The sequence below is a fragment of the Blastomyces dermatitidis genome, assembly GCF_000003525.1.
Source record: "Blastomyces dermatitidis ER-3 genomic scaffold supercont1.9, whole genome shotgun sequence".
In the NCBI taxonomy this organism is placed as follows: domain Eukaryota; kingdom Fungi; phylum Ascomycota; class Eurotiomycetes; order Onygenales; family Ajellomycetaceae; genus Blastomyces; species Blastomyces dermatitidis.
Window position 1 is genome coordinate 788,500 of NW_025544782.1, and position 26,625 is coordinate 815,124.

The 26,625-nt window shown below is 40.7% G+C and overlaps 5 protein-coding genes across 6 annotated transcripts; 3 read left to right on the plus strand and 2 right to left on the minus strand.

The window, feature by feature from the left end:
- Window positions 1-353: 353 nt before the first annotated feature.
- BDCG_07522 (uncharacterized protein) lies at window positions 354-1,013 on the minus strand (the record flags this gene model as incomplete). The annotated part of the gene is made up of 1 exon (XM_045423307.1): window positions 354-1,013. The coding sequence occupies one exon, from the start codon at window positions 1,011-1,013 to the stop codon at window positions 354-356; it is 660 nt and encodes a 219-aa protein (XP_045278732.1).
- A 505-nt stretch (window positions 1,014-1,518) lies between these two features.
- Window positions 1,519-2,601, plus strand: BDCG_07523 (Cut9 interacting protein Scn1; the record flags this gene model as incomplete). Its single annotated transcript, XM_045423308.1, has 1 exon — window positions 1,519-2,601. The coding sequence occupies one exon, from the start codon at window positions 1,519-1,521 to the stop codon at window positions 2,599-2,601; it is 1,083 nt and encodes a 360-aa protein (XP_045278733.1).
- A 2,005-nt stretch (window positions 2,602-4,606) lies between these two features.
- Window positions 4,607-6,986, plus strand: BDCG_07525 (uncharacterized protein; the record flags this gene model as incomplete). The annotated part of the gene is made up of 10 exons (XM_045423309.1): window positions 4,607-5,473; window positions 5,543-5,632; window positions 5,712-5,753; window positions 5,851-5,901; window positions 5,975-6,019; window positions 6,139-6,306; window positions 6,382-6,453; window positions 6,529-6,579; window positions 6,652-6,738; window positions 6,825-6,986. 10 exons carry the CDS (start codon window positions 4,607-4,609, stop codon window positions 6,984-6,986), a joined length of 1,635 nt encoding a protein of 544 aa, XP_045278734.1.
- An 805-nt stretch (window positions 6,987-7,791) lies between these two features.
- Window positions 7,792-11,733, minus strand: BDCG_07526 (thiamine pyrophosphate enzyme; the record flags this gene model as incomplete). The annotated part of the gene is made up of 6 exons (XM_045423310.1): window positions 11,163-11,733; window positions 10,253-10,379; window positions 9,829-9,918; window positions 9,715-9,757; window positions 9,533-9,655; window positions 7,792-9,423 (listed from the first exon to the last, which is right to left on the minus strand). The coding sequence occupies exons 1-6, from the start codon at window positions 11,239-11,241 to the stop codon at window positions 7,792-7,794; spliced, it is 2,094 nt and encodes a 697-aa protein (XP_045278735.1). The 5' UTR covers window positions 11,242-11,733.
- BDCG_07527 lies at window positions 11,646-15,607 on the plus strand. 2 transcript variants are annotated; one of them, XM_045423311.1, is made up of 10 exons: window positions 11,646-12,054; window positions 12,157-12,275; window positions 12,524-13,208; window positions 13,296-13,601; window positions 13,661-13,852; window positions 13,947-14,155; window positions 14,230-14,381; window positions 14,437-14,568; window positions 14,626-15,018; window positions 15,084-15,607. In XM_045423311.1, the coding sequence occupies exons 3-10, from the start codon at window positions 12,720-12,722 to the stop codon at window positions 15,356-15,358; spliced, it is 2,148 nt and encodes a 715-aa protein (XP_045282189.1). In that variant the 5' UTR covers window positions 11,646-12,054; window positions 12,157-12,275; window positions 12,524-12,719; the 3' UTR covers window positions 15,359-15,607. The 2 variants fall into 2 exon arrangements, with proteins under 2 accessions (XP_045282189.1, XP_045282190.1); XM_045423312.1 differs by having other exon boundaries at window positions 11,673-12,054; window positions 12,545-13,208.
- The last annotated feature ends 11,018 nt before the right edge of the window (window positions 15,608-26,625 follow it).

Genomic DNA, 26,625 nt, shown 5'->3' on the forward strand with positions numbered 1-26,625 from the left:
ACTAATAGGTGTTCATGATTAAACGCCCCAACGCCCGCTGAAGAGATGCACATTGGTTTTAGTTTCTGATTTTTGCTATCCTGACTTGATATGCGCGATTTTTGGTCCCAACTCGCAGTCAATTGGACTTCTGTTAAATATAAAAACGAAAAAAACGGCTGTTTAGTGCAATTGTTTTGTTTAACATATCATATACTCTATGACCCACCAAGTTGATATCCCGGGCTGCTTGAAACGGAGGTCCCTAGAGAGTAGTAGAGTTGGGCGCCACTGGCGGGCCGGGCGGTAGGATAGTTACTCTTCCAAGCATGGGCAGGGCAGCAAGCCCTGCTTTTCAACAATCCATCTCACCGTCAATAGTTGAGTATCTCAGCCGCAGCGTCATGTTCATCATCACGGTCATCATGTTCATCATCGCCAGCCTTATCGGACGAGGCCGAGGATATCTGTGAACTAGAGGCAGACCCAGCGGGTATTTGAAACGGCCCGTCAATCGGGTCAAAATTCCCGCTCAAATTCGGCTCACCCACAAAGGATGAGAGCGATCCGGGCGTTGGGAGACTGTATTTCCGTGATAAGCGGCTTATCTGTGTAAGAGAACCATGGGAACTTTGTCTTCTGAGTCTCCTCACCCGCTCGGGTGGGGTAGAGCTTCTACGCAGCAGCAGATATGGGCTGCGGCGGTAGATGTTGCCTGGGGATACTTGGTTTTCAGCTGGTAATTGTGTGCCTGGTTGGAACCGGCTGCGGCGGCGGATGGGGTTATTGTAGATGGTGTGTAAAAGTGGATTTCGGGGGTATATCGCTGTAGTTGTTGTTGAGTTGGAGGCTGGTAGGGTGTGGACGTATGCTCGGGCGAGGGCAGCGAAGAAATCCAGATAGACTAGACAGAGGCGCAGGCAGAGGGTTGTGAAGGCTATGGTGATTGTGATTGTAGCGATGAAGGCGAGCGGGATGGTGATTAGGAGAGCTATGGGAAGGATCATTAGATTGGTTATGTAGGTCCCCAGCATTGTGATGAGCTTGTTCGAAATAGCAGAATGGCGCTCTCGACCAGCGATGGGGTGGTGATGTCCTCCATTAGGGGCTAGATAGTCATAAGAAGGGGTAGTGGCCCTATGTTGCTAGGGACAGAAGAGCGAATGACCATATTTCGGACCATCACAGCATACTGATTTAAATGTTCTTTTGTAAATAAGAGATGATAATAAACATGGAAGTTGAGAGAGGCGAATTGGGGTGATCGCTGATTGATAAGATTGCGCGCGGCTTGGCGTCCAAACCCGCTTGTTGTAGTTAGCAAGAGTTTAACTTAACTTCAACCTCACCCAACCAGGGCAGGGCTGTGTTTGTATATAGATAAATTTGGTCGTTTCATTTTTTGAAAGCCGCTTGGGAGGAATCAATTCCTTTTTTAGCATTCATTGGTGGATATTCATCCGGGTGCCAGACACAATGGATGCTCCCTTTCCTTGGCATATAGGAGTTTATGACGCCCATTGCCATCCAACAGACACAATGGCATCTGTCGATGATATCGCCCGGATGAAGACCGCTGCTTTGACTGTCATGGCTACTCGTGGTCAAGATCAGGACCTAGTTGCCCAGCTTGCGTTAAGATATTCTCCAGCGGAAAACTCTGCTGATCAAAATCTAAGAATCATTCCCTGCTTCGGATGGCATCCGTGGTTCTCTCATCAAATTATCGACGATGTCAATATGGAAATACGCAATGGCACCATAATCTCCAAAGAAGAGCATTATAAAAATGTTTTAACCCCCCCAGTCAAGGATGAGAACCTGCTGCATGGCCTCCCGGAACCGTTCCCATTGTCGAAATTGGTATCTGAAACAAGAGCTCGACTGCAGAAACACCCTCACGCTCTTGTTGGGGAAATCGGCCTTGACCGTTCATTTCGCATCCCAAATGCTTGGTTTCCACATGAGATCAGAAATAGAGACACCAGCCTCACACCTGGCACGAGGGAAGGAAGAACCCTGTCTCCCCATCGCGTCACCTTGACCCATCAGAAGGCAATCCTTAGAGCCCAACTCAAACTTGCAGGGGAAATGCAACGGCCGGTATCTGTTCATAGCGTTCAAGCACACGGTGCTTTTTTTGACCTACTCCAGGAACTATGGTTGGGCCATGAGAAGAAAGGTGTCTCAAATCGGCAACGAAAGAGGCGACCAAGTGTAGACAAAGCCCACGAACTTAGCAATAATGACCAAGCTGAAGATGAAAAAGGATTGCCGGGCCCTATATCCCATACATTTCCACCACGGATATGCATGCACTCATACTCTGGGCCTCCAGACGCTTTGAAACAGTTCCTTCGCAAATCCAATCCGGCAGATATATATTTTTCTTTCTCTAACATCATTAACTTTACAAACGATTCTTCAACAAAGGTGATCAAGGTGATCAAGGCGCTTCCTGATGATAGAATACTGGTTGAAAGCGATCTTCACTGCGCTGGAGAAAGGATGGACGACTTGATTGAAGCGATTGTGCGTCAGATATGTACGATTCGTGAATGGGATCTGGAACATGGAGCTCGGGTCCTTGGTGAAAATTGGAAGCACTTTGTTTTCGGCTAAAGGTAATAGAGACATGGCATGGGTCTATTGGACTTGGTTGCCGTCCTGCTGGAACACTATGCTTGTTTACCCATGTTTCCATAAGCGCGATCAATTCTGCGGACTACTTGTTGGCCCCCTGGGGCGAATCTATGCCGTTATTTGAAGTCACCAAGCGTGAGATACCGCATAGTTGCTTTGTTTTAACATTTTGGCGACTTAATCGAAAACAAACTTTTTGAAACGACTCAAATATGACGGAACCGAGTGCGCATCTAGGCTCAGAAATTGATCTTGTTTTTCTCGCCTTTAACCGCGTTGTCTCAAGGGCGACTGGTCTTTCGGCATGTTCTTTATCCAGTCAGTGCCCACATGGACAGCCTGATCATGCCAGGGTGAAATTTACTGCGTTATACGCCCCTAACTGCTGGCCACTGTTGACGTTGGACAAGCTTTCGTCCCCGTGCAGTTTCATCTCTCAGGAACATGGTTAGATATACTTGGGGATAGTAGTGTGCGATCTGCCGACTAGCCGCCTGTATGTCTCAACCTCTAGTTCCACCAAAGTTCCTACAATTGCGTGATGCGGTGGTCGGACCTCGGAACATCCAAATACTGTGCATTGATCGACCTGGGGAACAACAGAATAGAAGCCCGAAGACCTAGGAGAGATGATGACCGACAGCTGGCATTTTCAGTTGCAAATACTACTCCCAACCAGTGCTAAGCGCCTGAAAAATGGATATTATTGAAGCCCAGAAAATGGCGTGGGTAGGCATTCTCACGTTACAATTGTCAGGGGCTCATGGTACCTGCTGATCTGTGTAACGGTTGTATAGCGTCGGACGTATTTACTTGAATTCAACTCATCTCCTAGTTCGAGGCCTAGCGTCGATCATGTTTCCTCCAATCATTTTCGCGTGTTGGCCAACTGCTAGCTACACACTTGACTGAAATCACCGATCAAGATGCGGCGCAGAGCAAAATGATAGCGGCACCAAAGCACCCTCAATAAAGCTTATATTATTGTCCAAGTCTTCAGAGGCGCTTGTCCTTTGTGGCTGCAGCATTGCAATGGTTAGGTAGACGTGTCCTTCCTATGTCATCTTTGCTTTCTTTGTTTTTTGCTTTTTCTGTTCTTTGTTACTCTATATCTCGCGCTTTTGTTGGTGCTAGACTTAAAATGGACGAACTGGAACATCGTTAATTCAATTGTTATACAATTTGGAGAACTGGGGAGCACCACCAGGGGTTGCTTGACGGCTATACGTTTCCTTAAATGACAATATCGTCCTTTCTGGGTTGGTACTGCCTTTAATTCCTCAGGAGAGGCTGTGCTGCCCATAATATCATTACAACTGGCTACAAACCTACACTTCGACTGTGGTATATAAACGCCATCACTGCGTATTTGCCGATGACTACGCCCCGACATAGAATAATGACAATGGTCAGCATTTATCCTTGCTCCTAACCACCTGGTTGAACTTTTCCGCAGAGGGTGTCTGATTTCAAGCACTTGATGGGTTTGGATGATGCTCTTTGCCCAGTCGGCCCCTCATGCATAGAGGCAGCCACATAGTCAATCATCCAATGAAAGGTGATACGAAGTTCGAAATCTGCGGCTCGTCAAGCTGCCCATAACGCAAATATTTGGTTGATTACGAATACCCATGATCCTAGGAGACGGAAGCTCTCCAGATTTGATTCCCGCCCGCGCATCTGTTTCTCTTCTCTACTACGCCATTTTTTGTTTTATTCCGGAGATACTCTTTATATTCATCCGCAGAGCGAGCATCATGGAATAAATAACTGTCATTGAGGGGATTTCCGGGTTAGCATTATCTCCAAACGAACGCAGAACGAGGATAATCGCTGAGATTTTTCGAGCGTGTGTTGGCCACAGGGTCTCATTGCCTGTCACGTCTCTCGTAGACGGAATATCAGCATTTCAAATGGCATCGAACAAATCTTTAAAAACAATCGACGACTGAAACCGTGCTCCACATCCAACTCCCACCTTCCGATGTATAACTTCTCCGAATCCCTACATTGGGGTAGTTTCATAACTACTGCTATCTCTATCAATATCTTCTGGTGGATCTGGGATATCCCTCTTATTTGGAAGCGGGGATTTCGTGCTTATGTCGACGCAATTACCTGGGAATGTGTGCGAGTTTACATGCCTTCCGTCGCTGGGGTCTTTGCGATATACCATACAAACAATCGCTCCCGCTGGCCAAAGCTCTATTATTTTGGTGGCCGAGATGAATCTCTTACAGAGGGTATGACTGACGCCGAAGTTACAAGGATAGTACTGACAGATTCATTGACCATCACCGCGACTATCCTAACGATATCTAAATTCTACATCGAGCCATCGGGTCTTATATTCACCACAGCGCTTTGGGCATTTCCGAGCCTTCAAGTTTCCCTGGTCGGTATCTGTATTGTTGGCGCATCATATACCAAAACATGCCCGAGACGAAATATACTTATAGGCGGAGCGTTGTTTATCTTTGCGGCCGGAATCTGTATAGGGATTATTTTGATGTGTTTAAGTTTGTCGCACATTCAAGCATGGCTACCGACGACTATGCTGTACTTTTTCATGGCATCTCCCTTTTGCCTGTACACGCATGGTGCTTTAATCGCACTCATCGTGCTAGTAGCGACAATAGCTCGGGTTGGAGGCTTGGCTGTTACTGCACTGATCCCAAGGAATGTCATGCCGTCGATATCTCTAAAACATCCATTATTTGGAACTGTATACCTAATTGTGGGAATTGCTGGAGGTATATTAGCAATTTATGGCAGGTTTCGGTCAAGGCATATGTGCCTGGTTCTTAAACAGGGGGGAGCAGAAACGGATGTGAAGACTTCGATGCTAAGTGTAAGTTTGACTTCGATATTTCACGACTACCACTTCGTCAATACTTTTAACTAATAGGAGCTGGAGTAGAACGGCATAGCATCATTAAATGCGCTTCAAACCCGGCTTCGCAGAAACCTTCAGGGAAAACATGTTTCTGAGAAAGATGGAGAGGCTGTGGTAAGAGAAACGACCCCCCTGTTGAAATTATGGCCATACACCCTTTGGTGCTCAAGTATATAATTCGATGTGGCAACAGAAATGCGCAACATGGCCTCAGCGACAAAATGAGACTCATTGGGTACGACCTCCGCCTTAATACCCGATGGCGGGAGGCGCTCCTTATTTATACATTAATTGAGATTTCATGGTACTAATATTACTCAAAATGCATCCAGCCGATAATACAACCGCCGGAACAAGTATATTTTTCCGAATTAATGGCGGAGGTTAGAACTGACAAATCCCTAAACGTATCGTTCCTAAACACCTAATTGTGGCTTGGTCACTGATTGTTTTAAGGAGTGCACTCGACCGTCCCCACCTGTACATAGTACGCCGGATGTGGTATGTCACCAACACGGAAATTTATCACCAAGAAAAGAAGAAGAAAAGAAAGCAGCTAATATTTCTCTATGCTGATAATTGAACATGCTCTAACTCTTTTTCTTCTCCTTTTCTGCTAGGGGATTCGAAGAACTATATCAGCCCAGCAGGTTCCGCCAGACGTGATCCAAGTTGTCAATATCCCCAAGTGTTCGGAATCTATAGATTCCATATTCCTCGGTGATAGAGCGCGGGCGCGGTCAATACGGATAAAACGGAAACCGGTCGGGAGCGGCTCTTTGAAGACGGTAAGTATTAGAGCTTCCTGCAGATAATTGCCTAAATGAAGAGGAAGAAATGAAATTAAAGCTTTTTATCCATAGCCAGGGGTAAATGGTTCCTCACAGAGGGCAACACCATGTCAAAGTAACGATCATGACAAATATATCACAAACGTGAGGGAACTAAATCTTTTTCAAGTTCGATGCACTGTCACGGTTTATGTTAGCTAACGTTGACTCCATTACTAGATACAAAAACCATTACTTAATCCTTACCAACAACCTAATAATACTAATAATGTAAGACGAGAGAAAAGAGGCGACGGGCAACGGTTCTATTCGTGCTAATGCTCTGTTCTTTTAACCTGTTAGTTTTCTGACCAGAAGGTCGATCGGACGGCGAAACAGGGCTTAATCAGTCCCCCGTCACCCCAGACGGCGGCCAGAGGCCAGGTACATGTACGTTATCCGTCTGCCACGCCAGCAACACCCTCATCCATCCATTATTCACGGAGAGTGTAAACTAACCAGTTTACCCACAACAGCAGCCGGGCAATAAACGAAGAGCGCAATACTTTGAAGCAGAAACCGGCAAGGTACACATCGGAACAGGTGACCTGAAGCCTAGACAGCTGAGCTTGAAGTCAAAACCGTTACCTAAACCACCCCCTGCCAGCGCCAGTACTGTGGTCAAGTTAAAGAATTAGATGCGAGGTGAACTTGATATTACACCTGTTCTTCGTTGATAGGGTGGCGAACGATGGGGGGGGGGGGGAAGAGTTGGAGGTGGGGGAGGTGTAGTAATATGGCGCCACGCTGCCTCATTCATCCCATTTGTTTCTTGTCTTCCTTTGCTTTTTATTTTCCTATGTTGCGCAGCTTTGCATGGAAGGGTGTGAACTGGAGGGAGCCGATATTTTGGGCAATTCCTTTTCGAGTAGTTAACGATAATGCCTATGTTTGAGGAATGGGGGAGGGCTGGAGGGATGGGAGGTGATCAATTATTATTGGTACGGGTTTGCATGTAACAATATATTTAATTTTGATATATAATAGAGCGTTTTCTGGGGGAGCATATCCGTGTTTAGGTTTCGGAATGCGGAAACCCCGTATCGTAGGGATGGGGCACGGGGTGGAGTCGCGGGTGGAGTGTTGGAGAAGGTGTGTGGGAGAAATTGCAGGTATATAGGGAGGTAGTTGGAAATGGTTTTTCCGAGACTCATTGAACAATGGACTCGAATATCGGATTTAAAAGGAGGTCTCCCTGGTCTCTCCTTGAGCGCATGGAAACAATAGGAGGGGGAAATAAAATTAGGCCAATTCGATCTTTGCAATTAATCCGCCCGTGGACATATAATAAATATAGTAGGGTGCGAGCATGTCATATTCATTCTATCTTTTTCATTGGAGATATCTGATGGATCATGTGGAAAATTAACAAGAGTAGAGCAAGCCAAAAATACAAAAGAGATGCCCAGTATGTTCAACTCTATACCCCATTCTTTCCAACACTTACTTCTTCTCAGCGACATACTTCCCTTCTTTCCCCTCTAACTGCGCCTCCAACACCGCCGCCTTCCCACTCTTAACACTCTCAACAGCCTTGGGCAACATATCCGCCAGCTCCTCTACCGACCCAGCACTTCCAGCCCACAACTCACCCCCTGCCGCCGCCTTCGCAATGCCCGCATAATCCGGTGTCGGTGCAAAAGAGATATTCAGCTCCTCGTTCGTTGCCCGGGACGCATCTCCATCAGGATGGACCAGCAACATACTCCGCTTCGGCGCATTCCACCCCTTATTGTTCAACACAATCGTCAGGACGGGGATGTTATACCGGCGCGCAATCCAGTATACGGACCCGGGCACGCTGAACAGATACGTGCCGTCGCCGACGATCTGGCAGACGAATTTGCCCTTGCCAGTCCCGCCGTGCTGGTCATCGGAGGCCAGCTTGAGGCCCAGCGCGGCACCGCCGGACCAACCGAGACCGCCGCCGCCGCAGTTTACCCAGGAGTTTGGCAGCGTGGCTTGGATGTGGTCCGCGACGAAGCCAGTGAGGGTCACAGCTTCGATGCACCAGATCGTATCCACAGGACAGGCGGCGCGGATTTGAGAGATGAGGTAGGCTGCGTTTAAAGGGGCTGTGGGGCCGCCGCTTGGCGTTGCGGCTTGTGCGGCGAGAGCTTGGAGTCGCTCCTTGTGAGAGGCTTCGATGGCCGTGCGGCGGGAGGTGTATTCTGGAGCTGTGAGGGTCTTGAGGAGGGAGTTGTTGCTGGAGATGTGTTGATTAAGTTGGCGCAAAGCGGTGGTACAGTCGGCACGGTAGGTGGCCTGGGCTGGGAGGTAGAAGACCGGCATTTGTTGCTTCAGGGGGTCAATATCGATATGGAAGATCTTGGCGGTTTCAGAGGGCTTGCAAAGGGTTGGGATCCAGGGCACATCGCAGTCGATAACGAGGATGACGTCAGCGGTTGGGATTTTCTCGTGCACTCCGAAGCGAAGGCCGAGTGAAGCTGGGTGGTTGGCCGGGAAGCACATGTCGCTTCCACCCGTGTCGATAACTTGGAGTCCATGTACGGTGTCTGCCAGGGTGACGAGCTCTGTCACGGCAGATGCAACTCGTCCGCTGTAGCCAGTAATCACCAGTGGCTGCTTGGCGGATACCAAGAGCTCTGCGATCTCAGCGACCGCATCCTGAGGGAGTGCTGCTGGTGCGACGGGATTCCATGTACTTTGGTTAATAGTGTAAGGCTCGATTTCCTCCTCCAGCACTTCTCTAGCTCCAAATAGATATACAGGACCTTGGGGGCTGCTGGTTGCAAACTGCAGGGCCCTATTGACGATCTGCTTGACATTTCTGCCAGTCTTGAACTCTCCAGTATAGCGACAATATTGAGATACAATTTGCTTTTGGTCAGGGACATCTTGGATCCAGTGGATATATTCCGTGCGGGAGCCCCGCATCTCCCCTTCAAGCGTAAATGGAGACAGACCAGCAAAAATTAAGACAGGGGCACGGCCACACGAGGCGTTGTGGACAGCAGCACCCAGCCCCTGAGTGCCAACGTCGACATGGACGATGACGCACTGGGGCTTACCGGTAAGCCGAGCATACCCATCGGCCATAGACAAAGCCACCATCTGTGCTCATGCGGGATTAGTAGCCATTAGGAGACAAGTAAATTTTTTCTTTTTTTGACTTTTCGGCCCGACGATATCCGGGGGTAGGCAGGCAACTTCAACCCCTTACCTCATTGGGACATGTGATGATTCTGGGAAATTGTCCTTTTTTCTCATTTTGACCTTTGACGATAGCCTCTAGGATAGAGGGATGGTCAGAGCCTAAATTGACAAAGACATGGGTGACACCGGCCTGCAGGTATTGATCAATATCAAATATCAAGGGGTTAAAGTCAAGTTGTGAGAACCAACCTCCCAGAGCGCCTCGAAGAACGCAAAAGATGCTGTGTAAACCCTAAACATGACATATTACACATTAGCATGTTTGAATATATCAAACCTTATATATGGGGGTAAGTTTCATACATTTTATATGTAAAATCCCAGAGATATAAGTAGAGCTCAGCAGCAGCGACGGCAAGGATGCTGATTCGATTATATGATTGGATTGAGATTCTATCGAAGTTTAGAAAAAGTCCAGTAGAACGGGGTTGAGAGTTGAATCAAAAGCAAAAATCAGCTCATGTCCAGCTGTTCAATGAAGGAATGAAAGAGGAGAGACGAGTCAAGGTGACAAAGAAGAAAGAGGAAGAGGAAGAGAAAGGAAACAAGCTTGGAGACGAAACGCCGAAATCGAGGGGTCGGGTGCTGAGTCAGCGTCCTGGAGCAGCCGGGGTTCGGGAATGCGGGGATACGCTAGGCCACTCTTGGCTTAGTGAAGGGGATCGTGTGGGTACGGGAGAAACCTCGGCCCAACAGTCCAGTCATGACCAAGATATCTACGGAGTACGCTGTAGGGTATCGTTTCTGATTGTAGAAATAAACAGCGGGTCTCGGACGGATGGTGTTATGCTTTCCCGCTAGACGATATAGGTGGGCTAAGGTAACCTCCTCCTTCTTCGAATTCAAAGTATATCCTAGGATCTATTAGCAATCGCGCAACTCCCTCAAGGTTGATTCCGTGCCTGGATGGGAAGGGAGACAGAAGGGTGCGACAAAGGGAAGAAACATAAGTGATACGAGGGGGATATGGGAAAGTAGCGTACACAGCTTCTCAAATATTGGATTGATTTCCTTCAACCTGCCTGTATTGTTCCGAAGGCTTCGTAGTCCACCGTCTGTGCATACGTAATTGGTAAGCAATGTAAGGCAGCTATCCAGCTTGATTTGCGTAGAATTGTTCTTGGTTGTTTGGAAGCTCAGGTATCCTCTCTTGCACAGAGTCAAAGAACTCGAAGAATGGGCATCCTACTCATCAGATCCAGCTATCCTTGAGATTCCTCCCAGCTTCAGTGGGTCGGAGATGTTTATCGTAGTTCATCAACTGTGCATGATAAAGGTGGTCCTCTCCGCACATCCGCCTACATTGGTTTCACCCCCCTCGGGATTGATGTCGATACGGGAAGAAAGATTAAGCTGGATATCCCTAGTTCAACCTGTAGGAAGGACTCAGCATTCAGCTCCTCCTTTGAAAATTCGGCACTCAAGCACTAGCTCCCCATGTATTGCCTTGGGTCCAAATATCATGGACATTTGCATCTCCTAGAGAAACGTTAGCGGCTATTGGGTTTGACAATATCAACATACTCAAAACCGGGCATTGGCTACAAATAGGCGCAGACACTGTCGCATGAAAGAACACACACCAGGTATCGTATTTGTGCCTCATTTCGCACAATTTCGATCCTACGCTCACGGACCTCCACGCCTGCCTACTCGTCGGAGCATCGACTCTACCCCGACGGCGAGGTATGAGTAGCACGCTTGAGCGCCATCCATTTTCAGAGCTCCTTCATTCGGCGACCGATTTCCCCTTAAAAAAAAATCTCTCCGCTGGCAAAACTGTTAACATAGGTCCTCGCGGAGTTGATTTCGCACATGTGTAAATATGGCAGACCCGTCTGCATCGAAATCGTTTCCCTTTCTTTTAAGCTGGCTGTTGTCCCATTTCAGATGCAACCGTCATGCCAGGTTTTCTGATAGGAGGAACACGATTAGCTCTGGCTGTCATCTTCGAAATAACCCAAACTTAGGGGCTTGTCCGTCCAATGCAGACCTTGCAATCGCCTTGAGAGGACTTCTTCTGGTAGCACCGTCTGATGCGCGTTTCCGGACAGAAGTCAGAAAAAGCTCTTGCGCTACTTGGATACGCTAGGGTACCCCCACGTGACCCACTGTCTTCCTCCCCCTGAATCCCGCCGAATCTTCATCTCGGAGATTCTTCTTTGCACGCCTCTTTTGCTGGTGACTATGTAGATAACGGAACCAATTCTTCCCACTCGCGGAATCGATTTTCATCCCGGAATATGCCCATTCCGATGTTAAATTTTGGAACCTTCTTCCAGGACTCTGCCCAATGCATTACATATCCTTTTCCACCTGCCGATTGTCTTCAGTTATAATCTGCTATGGAGCCGACTGTTTACTGTTTAGCGGGATACAGCTTCACTAGTCCTGGACTGTATCAGCGGATACTCACCTCACATCGCACTGCTGAAGCTCAATATTCTATTACCGTCCCAGTAAATGTTGAGTTTGACCCTTTCTCGCACTTTAGCCACTGCGGACATTGTTTCTGAGACACACCCTATGGCAAGGAAGGCGGGCAACACGTCGTCTCGGTGCTTGCTTCGGTTCAATAGTTTATATGATTGCCAGGCAAATTCATAGTGAAAGTGTGCTAATGATGGGCAGAAATTGTTATCTACAGCTTCGGCCCTGTCAGGGCCGCCGTCAATGTCAACAACTGCCATTCAACATTGTTAGGAGAGAATCCCCCCTAGATGCATGACTGGCCAGCCATCCCATGTACTGTAAGAGATGAGCTTTAACTTCTATCGTTTTGGTTATAACTTAAATAGAATCTCTCAATTGCAGGTTAAGCTACCTCCGCTCCAAATGTCAACCATAATCAAGCTGCCAAAATATGATTTCAAAAAAAAAAAAAAAAAAAAAAAAAAAAAGTTCTCCCCCAACAAAACGCCCTACATTAGATTATACGTCTTAAATAATTATATGGAAGTTTCCCTGAATACAAACTTCTGCTGATCGCTTACCAAAGAATGACGTTGAAAATTTCCAGGATGAATTCCTGCGCCCGACCCAGGTATGAGACGAATTTCAGCTTCAACGCCACAATTCCGATAATTACAATGATAATTATATGATCCAACTCTTTCCGGGCCCTGTCAATCCCTTATTAAAACGCCTTCTTCCCGGGTTTTTCGAGTCTGAGGAGCGTCCGGGACTGGTGCAAAATGTTGTTGTTTGTTCCTGTCGCTTTCCATCCTCCCCCTTTCTTCGGCGCCTTCCCTCCATCCAAATCCGGACTGTGGATCATGCCTCAATTGTTTTCTTTCTGCTACTTATCTTGGTTTCCCTGGGCTTCGTCCCATGTTGGGTTGATAAGGCTTTCGGCAGCTGGGTTTTCTGCGCTCTTGGGTTTCTTCGGTTTCGTTGCTCTTCTTCTAGCCCAACCTACCAGTGGACGCTGGACCTACAACAACATGTTCCCGGAGTGGATATATGAACTTTGCCGTGATGGTACGAACGTGACTTCAGAGCTTGCTACTGAACCTGAAAGCGCCCCTCGTGACATAATCGACAGGGTATTCAAGCCGCAGAATGGTTTATGCGATAGGTGCCGGAGCAGCGAAAAGGAGAAGGGGAATAGACATCTTGATTTGCAGCAGGCATATTTGTGCGGGAAATGGGGCTCTAGAAGGCCCAGTGATCTTTTTCTTCAGGTATAGAGCACGAGAGCCAATTTTTTTTTTTTAAAAAAAACAATTCTTTATCTGCGGAAATATTCTAATTAGCAATATCCACGCTAGATATATCACGATGTGCTCTGTGCTCTTGACCGCAACCCGATGGCTGGCTGCGCTTCCCCATCATTACTAGGGAGCTCCGGAGTTGTGCCGCTGACCATCATTGCTCCGACTCCTGATATCTGTCGTCATATGGCACACTGCATTGTTCGGGCAGAAAAGGAGGTGTTCCTGGCCACAAATTACTGGACTTTTTCCCGCTGCTCGACACTCATCACGGATGCTCTGAAGGAACTATCCCTTCGCGCTGGGAGACGCGGGACTAAGGTGGTTGTTAAGATTATGTATGATCGTGCACAGTTGAAACAGGTAAGGTAGAAGTCATTTATCCCCCCTGCGAAAGAGCTTCAACGCTTAACAACAGCTAGATCATCAACAGCCGCCAGCTCGTTTATCCTAAGGCGGTCACAGACGTACATGTGCAAATGCCTCCCCCGGAACATATCCCAAACCTTGAACTTGAAGTGATGAATTACCACAAACCTTTGTTGGGGACATTTCATTCAAAATTCATGGTGGTGGATCGGAGGGTGGCATTGCTCCAAAGTAACAACATACAGGTTGGTGATTGATGCTTGCAGTGTTGTTTCGTTCAGTATTGATGTACCGTACGTTAAAATGGCAACTCTTCTTATGGGTTCTAACTTGTGCTAGGACAATGATAACTTGGAAATGATGGTTCGAATGGAAGGCCCCATCGTCGATTCTTTCTATGATCTGGCGATTATCCAATGGAATACCAAGTTGACACCAATGCTTCCAATGATTAATTCACCCGCCATGACAGAGAAACCGCCAAGTTTTGCTCATCACGCCGGTCAGAAACTCACCGGGAAGGCTGTCAATACATTCCAATTAGAGAGGTGCGGCCCAGCTAAGCTCATCCGTTTAATTGCTGTTTTTTGTTGCTCGAGTTAACATATTGATTGCCCTGAAGGCTCCAATCGAAGGAATTAGAGAGCCGGAATGAATTGACCCGGGAGTCCGGAGAGTATGACCCAGACATTGAGTCAGAAGCCGCAAGTATCCAAGCTAGCGTCAGACCTCGAGGTACTGAAAGTAGGGTGGAAGGCGTCACTCGTCACTTGAGTGTGTATAGCTGTGATCATATATGCGAATTGGTTGCCTCGCTAACTCAACGCAGATATTGTTAAACGTCCTGACATAACAGGCGATGCCCCCGAATGGTCTGATCAAAATGAAATGACACCTTACCTTCTGCATGCGCCGCATAATCCGTTTCCAATGGCACTGGTCTGTCGAGAGCCATGGCCCGGTAGGTTTTTACTCTGACATAGAGATAGTATTATCCACGACTAACATTAGTTGTTAGCTTTGAATCACTCGAGTATTTACACTCCTCAAAACGTGGCATTCCTTTCAGCTATCCGCAACGCACAGAAGTCCATTTTCATTCAAACCCCGAATATGAATGCAGAATGCCTACTAGAGCCTATCCTTAATGCAGTTCGTCGAGGTCTTGTGGTGACCTGCTATCTTACCCTGGGATACAATGACGCAGGAGAACTACTTCCATTCCAAAATGGCACCAACGAAATGATATCAAATCGCCTATACAACTCTCTTACCTCTGAGGAAGAGAAGGCCAGGCTTCAGATATACAATTATGTGGCGAAGGATCAAACGAAACCTATCCATAACAAGTTCAAAAAACGGAGCTGTCATATAAAACTGATGGTCATCGACGAGCACGTTGCGATTCAAGGTAAGAACTATGAAATGTGAAACTGGCATAACACCATTGTATATTAATTAAAATCCCATTTATAGGAAATGGGAATCTTGATACACAATCGATCTTCCACTCGCAAGAAACGAATGTCCTTTTTGATTCTGCGGAGATATGCCAAGCATGGCTGGAAGGCATTAGAAGAAACCAAAATACCGCGATATATGGGGCAGTTAGCTCGCAAGATGGGTGTTGGCATGATCCGGTGACAGGCGAAATGGTAGGAGGTGCCATTGGAGTTAACCCCGGCAGGTTTAGTTGGATCAAGGGGTTAGCGGGAGCAATTAAGAGAGTTCAAGGTGTGGACGGATTCTGAAGGTATCTCGGAGAGCGAGATACGACTTTTCACGCTGGGGTACTAGGCAGTCTATAGTGACAAATGTGTCAAATGGCAGTGTAAAGGCTTAATTAATTCCACATAATACTGATTTTATAGTCACGCACCAATTACACTAGTTCAAATATAGTTAGTATATTGCTATATATGATTTAGTCAGTCTTGGCTTTCAGACTATGAGCTTCACTTCTCACAGATCTCTCAATAAATACTAGTATTACTCTTCTGCTCTGAGTATAAAAATCTCTCTCAGACATAGAAATATAAAGTTTCTTTCTCTAAGTATAGTTTCAGAAGAGACTTTCTATGTACAGAGTATAAAGCTCTCAAATATAGATTCTTCAGTTATAAAACAGCTCTAAATATTAAAATTTTTGAGTATAGAGATCTCTGAATATAAATTTCTCTGAAAACTGATAAAGAGATTAAATTTACAAAGTAATCATATTTGAAATCAGAATTAAAATATTTAATAATCACATTATTAAATTAATTGATCTCAATATATAATATTGAGATTAAATAATAGTTTTATATAATTTTAATGAAATCTACTATTTATTCTTATTATATTTTTAATATGAAATTATAATTTTCTGTAAGAAATTCTACTTTTTGTAAATTCTTTACTTTTATTTCAATCTCTTATATAATTAATAGAGTTAGCAGCTCATGACTATATACAATTTATATAAACAGAAGTTTATAATTACTATTTACAAGTTTATAACTCAGGTTGAATACTATTATACATTTGATTTTTATATTTATCTTTTTATTATAAATACTTTTAGTAGTTATCAGTATATATTATGTTAAGCTGTGAATCTCTGAATAATTGTCTGTAAGCATTTATTTTTATATTTCAGGCTCTGTTAGTCAGTAATTATTTATTATAATTAAAAGATATAACATGATAGAACTGAAGTGATGACTAGTCAGTAGTGTTATATAAAGATAGTTGTTTGAGAAGCTGTATAAGTAAGCTTGACTATCTTACTTGAATAGTAAGCTCATGAGCTACAGAGTTATTATGAGAATATTATAGATATAGTACTTAGTATACTAAAAAGATTGTATAAGAAATGCAGTAACTCTTATATATATTATCAGTCAGAAATAAATCACTGACTTCTTTGATAAAGAGTCAGCATCTAGCTATTCTATATAGATAATAAGCAGATACTCTTCTTCTATTCTATAAGTGAGAATAGCTAGAGTGATATCTTAGTGATATCTCACTATTATGAAAGAGTAATCTGCTAATCTTGTATAGAAGTGAGATTCTTATATTTATCAATTAAATCTTTCTATATTGCATTTAAATAATATTATAGAGTGACTGAAAACCAGTTTAAACAGTCTGCAGAATGAATAAAATTATTTACAAAGAAGTAATAAGCTGTGTAAGAATAAGTACTCACAGGCAATTATTCAGATGTTTGCAGCTTGATGTAAGATATACTGATAGCTAGACTAATTATATAACTGTGTCTGAGATCAGAATCAGAATATTTAATAATCTTATTATCAATTTAACTGATCTTATTACACAGTTTTAAGATTAGATAGTAGTCTTATACTGTCTCAGTAAGACTTACTGTCTACTTTTATTATATTTTTTAAATAAAATTATAATTTTCACTTCTTAATTTAAATTCTTTTTATTGCTTTAAATGACTTTAAATCTTATTTAAGTGTTATCAAAAAGTGTTACTTTTTAAAAAATTAAAAATAGTCTAAAAAAAACCTTAAAATATGTAAAAATAGTAACTTTATACTAAGAATGAGACTAAATGAGATTAAATGAGATTACTTTCTTAATTTTTCTAAGTTATGATCTCATTTTAAGATCTGATAAATAGTCACTTTGTATATTTTTTTAATAAGTAGTCTCAGCAGGTTTCACATTAAGAAATGTATAGAATCAGATTAAATGAAATTGTGATAAGCTGTATCTGATCAATTATATAGACTATTTCATTACACTTCACAGATTTCTATCACTTCATTCTCAATCTCTGATTCTTAGCCGCTACAAATACATATGCTCTGATTCTCAGCTATTCTCAATTGTCAATTCTCAGCCGCTATGAATACATATAAATTCTTCTGCTCTGAAGCTTCACTGTGTACATTACTATATACACATATAAATATTCACTTTAATCACTGATTCTCACACTTTCTGTGAGAATAAGTGCTCGCAGGCGATTATTCAGATGTTTGCAGCTTGGCATGATATGTACTGTTAACTACTAGAAGTATTCATAATAGAAAGATAAAATATAAAAGTCAAAATGTATAATAGCATTCAAGCTGAGTTATAAATAGTATTTGTGAACTTCAGTCTATATAGTTGTGTGTAGTCAAGGGCCGCTAACTCTATTAGTTACATGAGAGATAGAAATAGAGATAAAGAATTCATAAGAAGTGAGATTTCTTATATATCTGTGATTCAAAGATTGCTTAAGCCAGCGTACAATTACAGGCGTACGCCGGCTTCTTATATATTGAATCTCGTACGCTAAATTAATTAGTGGCCGCTAGGGCCCCCTTTACATTCATACACTAGTAGTTCAGAAGCAGCCGCGTTATTATTCAACAGTTGTACATTCTTTCAAATCACATCCTCTCTCATCAGATTCAGTCACACTCACATGACTATGTCATACACTCTAGCTTCATGTGGATTAGCTCGCCACTAGTGTCTCATGATTGTGTGATCTATCTCTAATTCAGCTAGTATTCTATGTACACTCTTACAAAGAAACTTTCACTATATTACATCACTCATTCACTAACTTTTCTCATTCTTCAATTATCATCTTCATTATTGTCATTATTGAATATCACTATCTCATTCAAGATTTCTATCTCTTCTTCTGTTCAACTCTTTTCATCTGTTCATCTATTATATTATACATGTTTCTGGTGATGACCTCTCATTCTCATAACAAGTATTCTCATAGTGCTCATATCAGACAGTTTGTTAGCAGTAAGTGTAATGTGTTGTGAAATATACATAGTCAGAACTTATTTATCTTCTAACAATCATCAGAATAATATATTATCATGAATGATGATATATCTTCTTCATCTTCTTATATATTCTTGACTATTTCTTCTTCTCAGTGAGTTTCTGATCATGTTTTCTAGCATGATTTTGTGTGAACACAGATGCTGATATGTTTGTTTTTATTCACATAGAATCATCATATATTAACAGATCTGTGTCTGCTGATGATAGTGAACTCAGTGTTGAATCATTGATTGAGAACTTGAAGAATGTGATAATGAAGGAATTGTCTGTGTTATATATGACTGAGTCTTCAGTGTCTCTTCCTGCCTCTTCTGTCACTTCTTCCTCTGCTGCTCTCTCTTCTTCTACACTTATCTCTGTGTCTGATTCTCCCACTTCTGCTATCTCTGTTCCCACAACCTCTACTTCCGCTACTTCTGGTTTTGTCATCTCTGCCTTTCTTACTAGCTCTTCCTGTTTCAAGAAGATGTTGCATAGACTCAGTGAATCATGTTTCTCAGCATGTATACTTCTGTTCTTCTTGCTAATCTCTAGAACAATTTATTATATAAAGACTGTATATAACATAACTATCTGAAGCTCAGTTACAGATGCTGATTATTACATTCATTTTAAATATTCATGATAAGACAATTGTCTATTCATATCAGAGAATCATCTCTTCTCTCAACAGTATCAAGATTATAAGTCTTTTTCTTTTTCATCTTTTTCTTTCTGACACTGATTTTTCTGTTCTTAAGAGAAATTATTATGAGTTTTACTATGCACAAAGTCATGATATTTACAGATACTAAGGAACTTTTTACAACTATAAAGTTCAATATTGCAGAGACATCTGCTCTGATGAATTTCTTCAGAATGATAGATCTGTATCAGCCTATTCTCTAATATCTGTTATCTGACTTCATAGTACAGACAAAAGATATTCATGTTTTCAGAAACAGAAACATGAATATCATACTCTTTTACACTCATGAGTGTGAGGCTCATACACCTTGTCTGAGATATTATTGTGAGAATGAGTTATTTGCATACTGTGTTCTGCTTTTTGCATTTCTCTGTGTCTCTCTCTCTCTTTCTGAGAAGTCTTGTGCATGTTGCAATTGCATGTACAACTCTAAGACTAGCAAGTGTTCATTCAGTAACTGTTTTCATCTCTGATTTTATGATTTTTATATGCTAATAATAATTCTTAGTTGCTTCAGCATCAGAGGCTATTCTGATCAAAGATGACAACATTATCAAGACTACTCTCTCTCACTCTTAAGCTTCTTCTGTCACTTTCTCTTTCTCTTCTGTGAGAAAGATTGTGTGCACACTGAGTTATAAGTGTTTAGCTCTGAATAACTTTTATTATTCATCTAGTTCTGTGTCTCTCTCTTTCATTTCTTCTGTTTTCACTCTCTCTGCTCTGACTTCTGATTCTGCAGGTTCTGCACTCTTCTTCAATTTCTCTACATATACATATACACATTTCTATATTGGCATTCCAGTCAATCTTGTGATAAATGACATTAATATTGTACACAGAGTGATAGAGGAATTAGAGACATGTATGACATTATTATAAGAGCAGCTTGCAGCTCTTGAATCTCTTACAGATCTCAAGTTTTGAGATTTCCTTTGTTTTTAATGTTTTTCAGATGACATGGTATTGAAAATAGATTAAACATATAATGTATGAAAATGAATAAGATGTGTATGATAATATTTGTCTTTTACAGCTGACTCTTACAGTTAGTGATCAATTCATTATTTCTTTTCTTACACTTTTTCTTTGTCTGCTAGCCACTACTCTTACACAATCTCTATATGATACAGCATTCAGTGACTAGGTTCAGCAGCTTTCATCTTTTGTAATTCTGTCTTATGCATTATACTGTCTCTCTTTACCTGCTCAGATCACTACAGTGAACAGCTCATTGAAACTAATCTCATCTGATCTCTGAGCATTCTTAGAAATCAAGATAGCTTAATCTTATGCATCTGTGAATGTTTCAGATAGTTTGTTCTCTGTGATCTTCACAATTGAACTGATATAAACAGTCAAATTCAACTCTGAATTTCTTTTTCTTCTGCAATCTGACTCACATGTAAGTCTGCTGCTTTGAGACTGCTCTTTACTGTGTTACATCTGCTATCTGCAGCATGTTATTGTATAACTGACTACAGTCTCATCACTTATTAAAGTATGACATTTATCTGATTTCTTCATTTCTTCTCATTCTTTTCTTATAATTGTGAAAAGATCAGAATAAGTGAGATCATCTGATTCATAAGTATCTATGATTTCTCTTACTTCACAAGACTTTTCAATTATAAGTCTCTTCTTTTTCAACACTGATGATAGTGCTGTAGATAATCATAATTCACTCAGATCTTGCATCTTTACTTTCACAAGTTATGAATCATTGATTAAGTTGTATAAGATCTATCTCTCTGATTCTTCCAATGTATATGTTCTCAGAGAATGTGATTTAAGTATTTTATATAACTCAAACCATCTAGATTGAAACTTCTCAGAACTCTCATTGTATATGAGAACTCACATTCTCATCTTGAGACTTGATTTCTTAACAAGTGAGTCTTATATTCTTTTCAATTGAATTGCTCAGTTCAGAAGTAACTCATTAGCTTTTGCATGTATGTGACTGATCTCTTTCAATCTTAGTTCTGTGTCTGTGACTGTTGTTTCCTTCCTCATCTTTTCTGAAGCATTCTTCAGAATGCGCAGATGCAATTCATACAACAGATAGAATGATAAACACTTGAAGACTGCATGCTGTCAAATCTGTGTGACTAATAGTGTCTGACTGAGATATTCATCTCATAATCTCATAGGCTTGCTCACTAGATATTTCATCAGCATGTTGCTCAAGATTTCATTCAAGTGTTTCATCTTCCTGTTCATCTGCAGATGATATAATGTTATTCTACAATGTCTTGTCTGTAACTGACTCATGAAATGCCTCATCACTTCTTCTACAAGGTTCACATCATTATCAGTTAGAATCTCATGTGATATTTCATAGTTGACATAGATCTCATCATGTAGAAACTTTATCATCATCTTCTCTGTCATCTCTGAAACTGCTTTCATAACTGGCCAGTCAGTAGTGTAATCAATAGCAGTGATTATTCATTGATTTTCATTTGATGTTTGCAGTAATATGTCTATGAGGTTCATCTCTCATTGTTTGAATAATTGTATTATACACTTCATCTGATGTTGTGCTTTCTCACATTCTAATCCTTTCTTAGATTTCTTCACAACCTGGTAATTCAGGCACTCATGAGCATACACCTGGATGTCCTCAGTCATGCTTGACCAGTATGCTCTTGATTCAAGTATGCTCATGAGTCCAGGGCTTTCTAAGTGACCAAATTCCTTGTGCATGTGAGCCACTAAGTTGCATTAAAATGAAGATTCTAGATAGAGAGCTTCTGTGTATCCTAGATCACAGTAAAGTACAATGTCATTTTTCAATTTTCTCAGCTTGAAGTTCAGAAGCATCTCTTCTACTACTTTCATGAGACACTTATTATTCAACATCTTGTCATTCTTCAAGTAAGAGATCATGATGTCCACTCATTCTGATTCCTTGCATCTTCTTAGTATGTTTAACACAAACATCTCTTGTGCCTGGTTCACAGAACTCTTATTCATGAAATTAAGTCTGCAACTGATTGCATCAGACATCACAGTATTCAATTCCTTTCAGTATTTAATATGAAGATTATACACTTGAAACTCTGAGATTCAATGTACTAAGTGTTTGAAAGATTTTGTTATTAATTATAGATAGACAAGACTTTCATGATCTGTGATCACTGTTATCATATGCCTGTTATTGATATATCTATCTCACAACACCAGTGCATGCTTGATCACTAGCAATTTCTTTTCATGCACTGGATAATTGAGCTCAGTATCTGATAGTTTTCTACCATCATACATCATCAGATGCAGCTTGCTATTCTTACTCATCTGTAGAAGAGTGTCTCTGATAGCTCATTTAAATGCATCTGTCTCAATGTAGAAAGATTTATCATGATCTGGTTAAATAAGCACTGAGAATGTTGTTACATATTCTCTCAGTGTGAGAAAAGCCTCTTTGCACACAGTATTTCAGATAATTAAACAAAACTTCTTCTTTTGCAGATTTATATCTGTTTCTCTTAAAAGATCTGAGAGTGATGCAGATATTTATATGAAATCCTTAATGAACCTGCAGTAGTATGAGATCAACTCAAGAAACTGTCATACATAATGTCATTTCTCAGCTGCGGCTAATTTGCTATGATATTCAATTTCTTCAGAATAAGGTGTATACAGCTATCACTCACTACATATTTCACAAACTTCAACTCTTCTATTTCAAACACACACTTGATTAATTTGATATAGAGCTTATACTCTGTCAGAGTTATAAGCACTTCATTGAGATGCTTCAGATATTCATCATATGAGTTTGAAAAGACTAGAATGTCATTGAGATATACAAGATATGAGATTTTATTCTGTTTATAAAGAATTGTATTCATCATTATTTGAAAGATAACAGGTGCATTTGTCAGACTGAATGACATTGCTAGGAATTTAAACTTCTCTTATTATATATTAAACACAGTTCACAGAACTGACAGTTTGTCTATATGAATCTGTTAGTATTCTGAGAGAAGATTGATCTTTGATAGATATCAGGTATTTCTGACTGTATTCAACTGTTGTTGAATTCATGACAGTGAATATTCATTCTTGATCATAAGCTTGTTAAGTGCTTAATAATTGATACACATTCATCACTCTTCATCCATCTTTTTCATGAATAGAACTGAAAAGCCTCACACACTTGATAAGAGTTGTATGAGATCATATTCTAGAAGATCTGTGATCTGACACTTCTGTTCTTTGAGATGTATTTGTGACAGAGAGTACATGTTCTGATTGACTGATTTTGCATTCTCTGTATCAATCTCATGTACAAATCCTCATTTCAGCAGCAATTTCAGTGAAAGATCTGTTCAGAAGATCTTTTCATACTTCTTCAGAAGCTTCTTCATACACTTGTTCTTCTGTATATTCTTTATCTTAGTTTTCTCTACTTCTGAGTTCTGTATGATATACAGAATGCTTTCAGATAAGGTCTTGTAAATCATTCTCTTTACTTATTGATGTATAAGCAGATTTAATTCTTCTATATCAGAGATGTGAAATGTTCTTCTCATATCAGTTGATAGAATTGTATGAATCATTTTCTTTCTATCAGTCAACTGTATATGACATGTACATCATTAAATCTGCAGATTGAATCTTTGAAATCAATTAAGTCTGAGAATAAGGTCATATTTCACATTCTGCAGCTCTCACACTTAAATATAGCAAGATCATTCTTCAAAGTACAAGAGAACTCTTACTTTTGCAGGTGATATCAGATATCAGTTATCAGATAATCTTATATATCAGAGATTCTTCACTCAGTGAACCTCTTTCAATCTTCAGATTATATAATTATCAATATATTGTATAGAAGCTTCTGTATCTGCTAACACTTTAACAGTCATCTCTTAATTCTTACTCAAGTGCTCTCTATATATTAACATTTCAGGTCTCAAGACATTGAGATAAGTATTCACTTCATCATTCTCATCTGCATCTCATTCAGAAGCCTGCTTCTTCTTTGTATTCACAGAATTCAGAGAGTCATCTAACACAGACATCTCTTTCACTTTGAAGGCTTTTCATAGAATATCAGTGAGTGTCTCTGAACTCACTGATTCTGCTAGTTTTTTGACTGCATATGCTGAGTGCAATCTTTTGCATCATGATTTTAATATCTGCAGTTGAAACAAGCTCAATACTTGCAATATCAAGGTTTTCACTCAGAGAATCTCTTTTTCAGAGAATTCAGTGCTTTAGTGATAGCATTCAGATCTAGATTCATTGTATCTGAGTGTATGACTTGTGTTATAGAAGTCTGATTACCTGTTCTTCACTGAAGTATACTTAATTACAGTATTTTCTATTATAATTGACTCACTTATTTCTGTATAATAAGAATGTTGTATGCTTCTTTCATCATGTCTGATTATAAGATTAAGCATTTTCATTCTACTCTCAACTTGAGTGTAAGATCATGAATGAAGATCTGTAAACAGAAAGATGTTGAAAGCTCTTCATTTAATATAAGATAGTGTAAGCTGAAGTGTGTGAAGTATGATATAAGATTACTCACTTATCTACACTCAGTGAAGTATTTATAACACTTGTCTTATATATTCACTTTCTCAAAGTTATGTAAGATTCATTTGAAAAACTTATTTCATATTTATAAGAATGAATATCACTTCAGATCTGTAAAATTCATCTTTTCATCAGTTATTTATAATGACTTTACTTTTTCATATAGAAATACAGTAGATCTTAAGACTTGTTGAAATTTCATTGACTGTCTGTCTGTGAGTTCACATTCAATTCAATAATATAATCATATCTGACTTAGTCAGCTGATTGCAGCATCATTTTTTCAGTCATCATTGAAGCTTAATAGCTTCAGCAGATCTCTCAGCTTAATGTATCTCATGCTCAGATTCTCATTCTGTGCAGCAGTCTTCAATGATGTGTACACTTCTGAAGAGATTATGAACAATTGTGATGAAATCTTCAGGTTCAGTGTAGTCATCTATCTGTGTAAACATTTGATCTTCTGCTGCAGATCTAAGATCTGGTTTTCTCTATTCTTATTGATGATGATAATTATGTCAGTGAAGCTCTTCATAGTAAATGCTTGATTCACAGCAAATGCCAATTGTTGTTTAACTTTCATCTCAGCCTGTCACTGCATATGCAAGGCCTTGATCTCATTTAGAATCCTTGTATATATACAGAGCTTCAATTTCAGTTCAGTGATTTCAGCTGCTTTTCTTACTGCTTCAAGTAAATCCTCTGAGAGGTTCTGTATATCTTTCAGTTCAGATAGCAAAGAAGAGTGTTGTTTATATTAGCTAGAGAAGATATTCATTTCAGTGATTGATTTCTGATTAATTATACAATGTCTATTGTTATATTGCTATATCACTGTATTATTATATCACTATATCATTCTATTACTATATCATTATATGATTTCTGTTATCATTATATGACTCCGGTGGTGGCCACCTCTTCTTTTATCTCTTTGAGTGGAGAGCAGTCTTCTTTGAATCTGGTTCATCACTCTCATTTCTTTTCTCACACCTTGTCTGTTCACATACATGACATTCACCTGGGTATGAAGTTTTCTCTCAACAAGTGAAGCAGCATCAATCAGATACTCTTTCACTCATCACTCTTTGTACACTATCTTTTGAGACATTCTAGAACCACACTGGCATGATAACTATGAATCACTTCATAGACAGAATTATCACACTCTGAAGAAGCCTGCGCTCCTCACTGGTTTTTAGACATGCTATCAGATGTGATTCAAAGGTTGCTTAAGTCAGTGTATGATTACAGGTGTACACCGGCTTCTTATATATTGAATCTCGTATGCTAAATTAATTAGTGGCCGCTAGGGCCCCCTTTACATTCGTACGCTAGTAGTTCGGAAGCGGCCGCGTTATTATCCGACAGTTGTACGTTCTTCCGAACCACATATCTTTTTCTCTCTAAGACTTTATTCATGAAGTCTTTTACTGAGTAATTTCATAGAATCAGGCTCAGCACTGCAGTGATACTCACTAAAAACTCTTCACATCTATATAAAAAAAACCTCAGTGAGGAAAAATTCCTTATTATTACAAAGAGAAAAGAGTCTGTCACTCAGTTTCTTATTTCATAAGATTCTTTATAATCTGTAGATCTTTCTCTGACTATTATATAGATTCATCTCACATCTTTCATACAGAAGAGTTCTGATTGACTCTTAATCATTTTTACAAGATTCTTGTGTGATTATCACACAGATTCATTTCACATCTTCTAATATAAAGAGTTTCAGTTGATCTTTAATCATTTTTTCATGATTATTATTATTATTATTATTCTTCAATTATAGATGTATGCAGTCAGAGACTATGACATCTACCTGAAAACCTTTAGTTTTCAGAGTTTTTCCTATATCTATAGAGTCAACTATTATACACTTATCAATTTCAGATATGTAAAATCAGAAAATTCTAGCTCAGAATACAAAAACTGTTTATAAATTGCAGTATTTCA

Excerpts from the sequence above, each read along its gene's own strand:
- BDCG_07527 (XM_045423311.1), top strand. The coding sequence starts at position 12,720 with ATGTTGTTGTTTGTTCCTGTCGCTTTCCATCCTCCCCCTTTCTTCGGC. Across the intron at positions 14,382-14,436 it reads AGGCGTCACTCGTCACTTGA|ATATTGTTAAACGTCCTGAC; the intron begins GTGTGTATAGCT and ends AACTCAACGCAG. Across the intron at positions 15,019-15,083 it reads CGAGCACGTTGCGATTCAAG|GAAATGGGAATCTTGATACA; the intron begins GTAAGAACTATG and ends TCCCATTTATAG.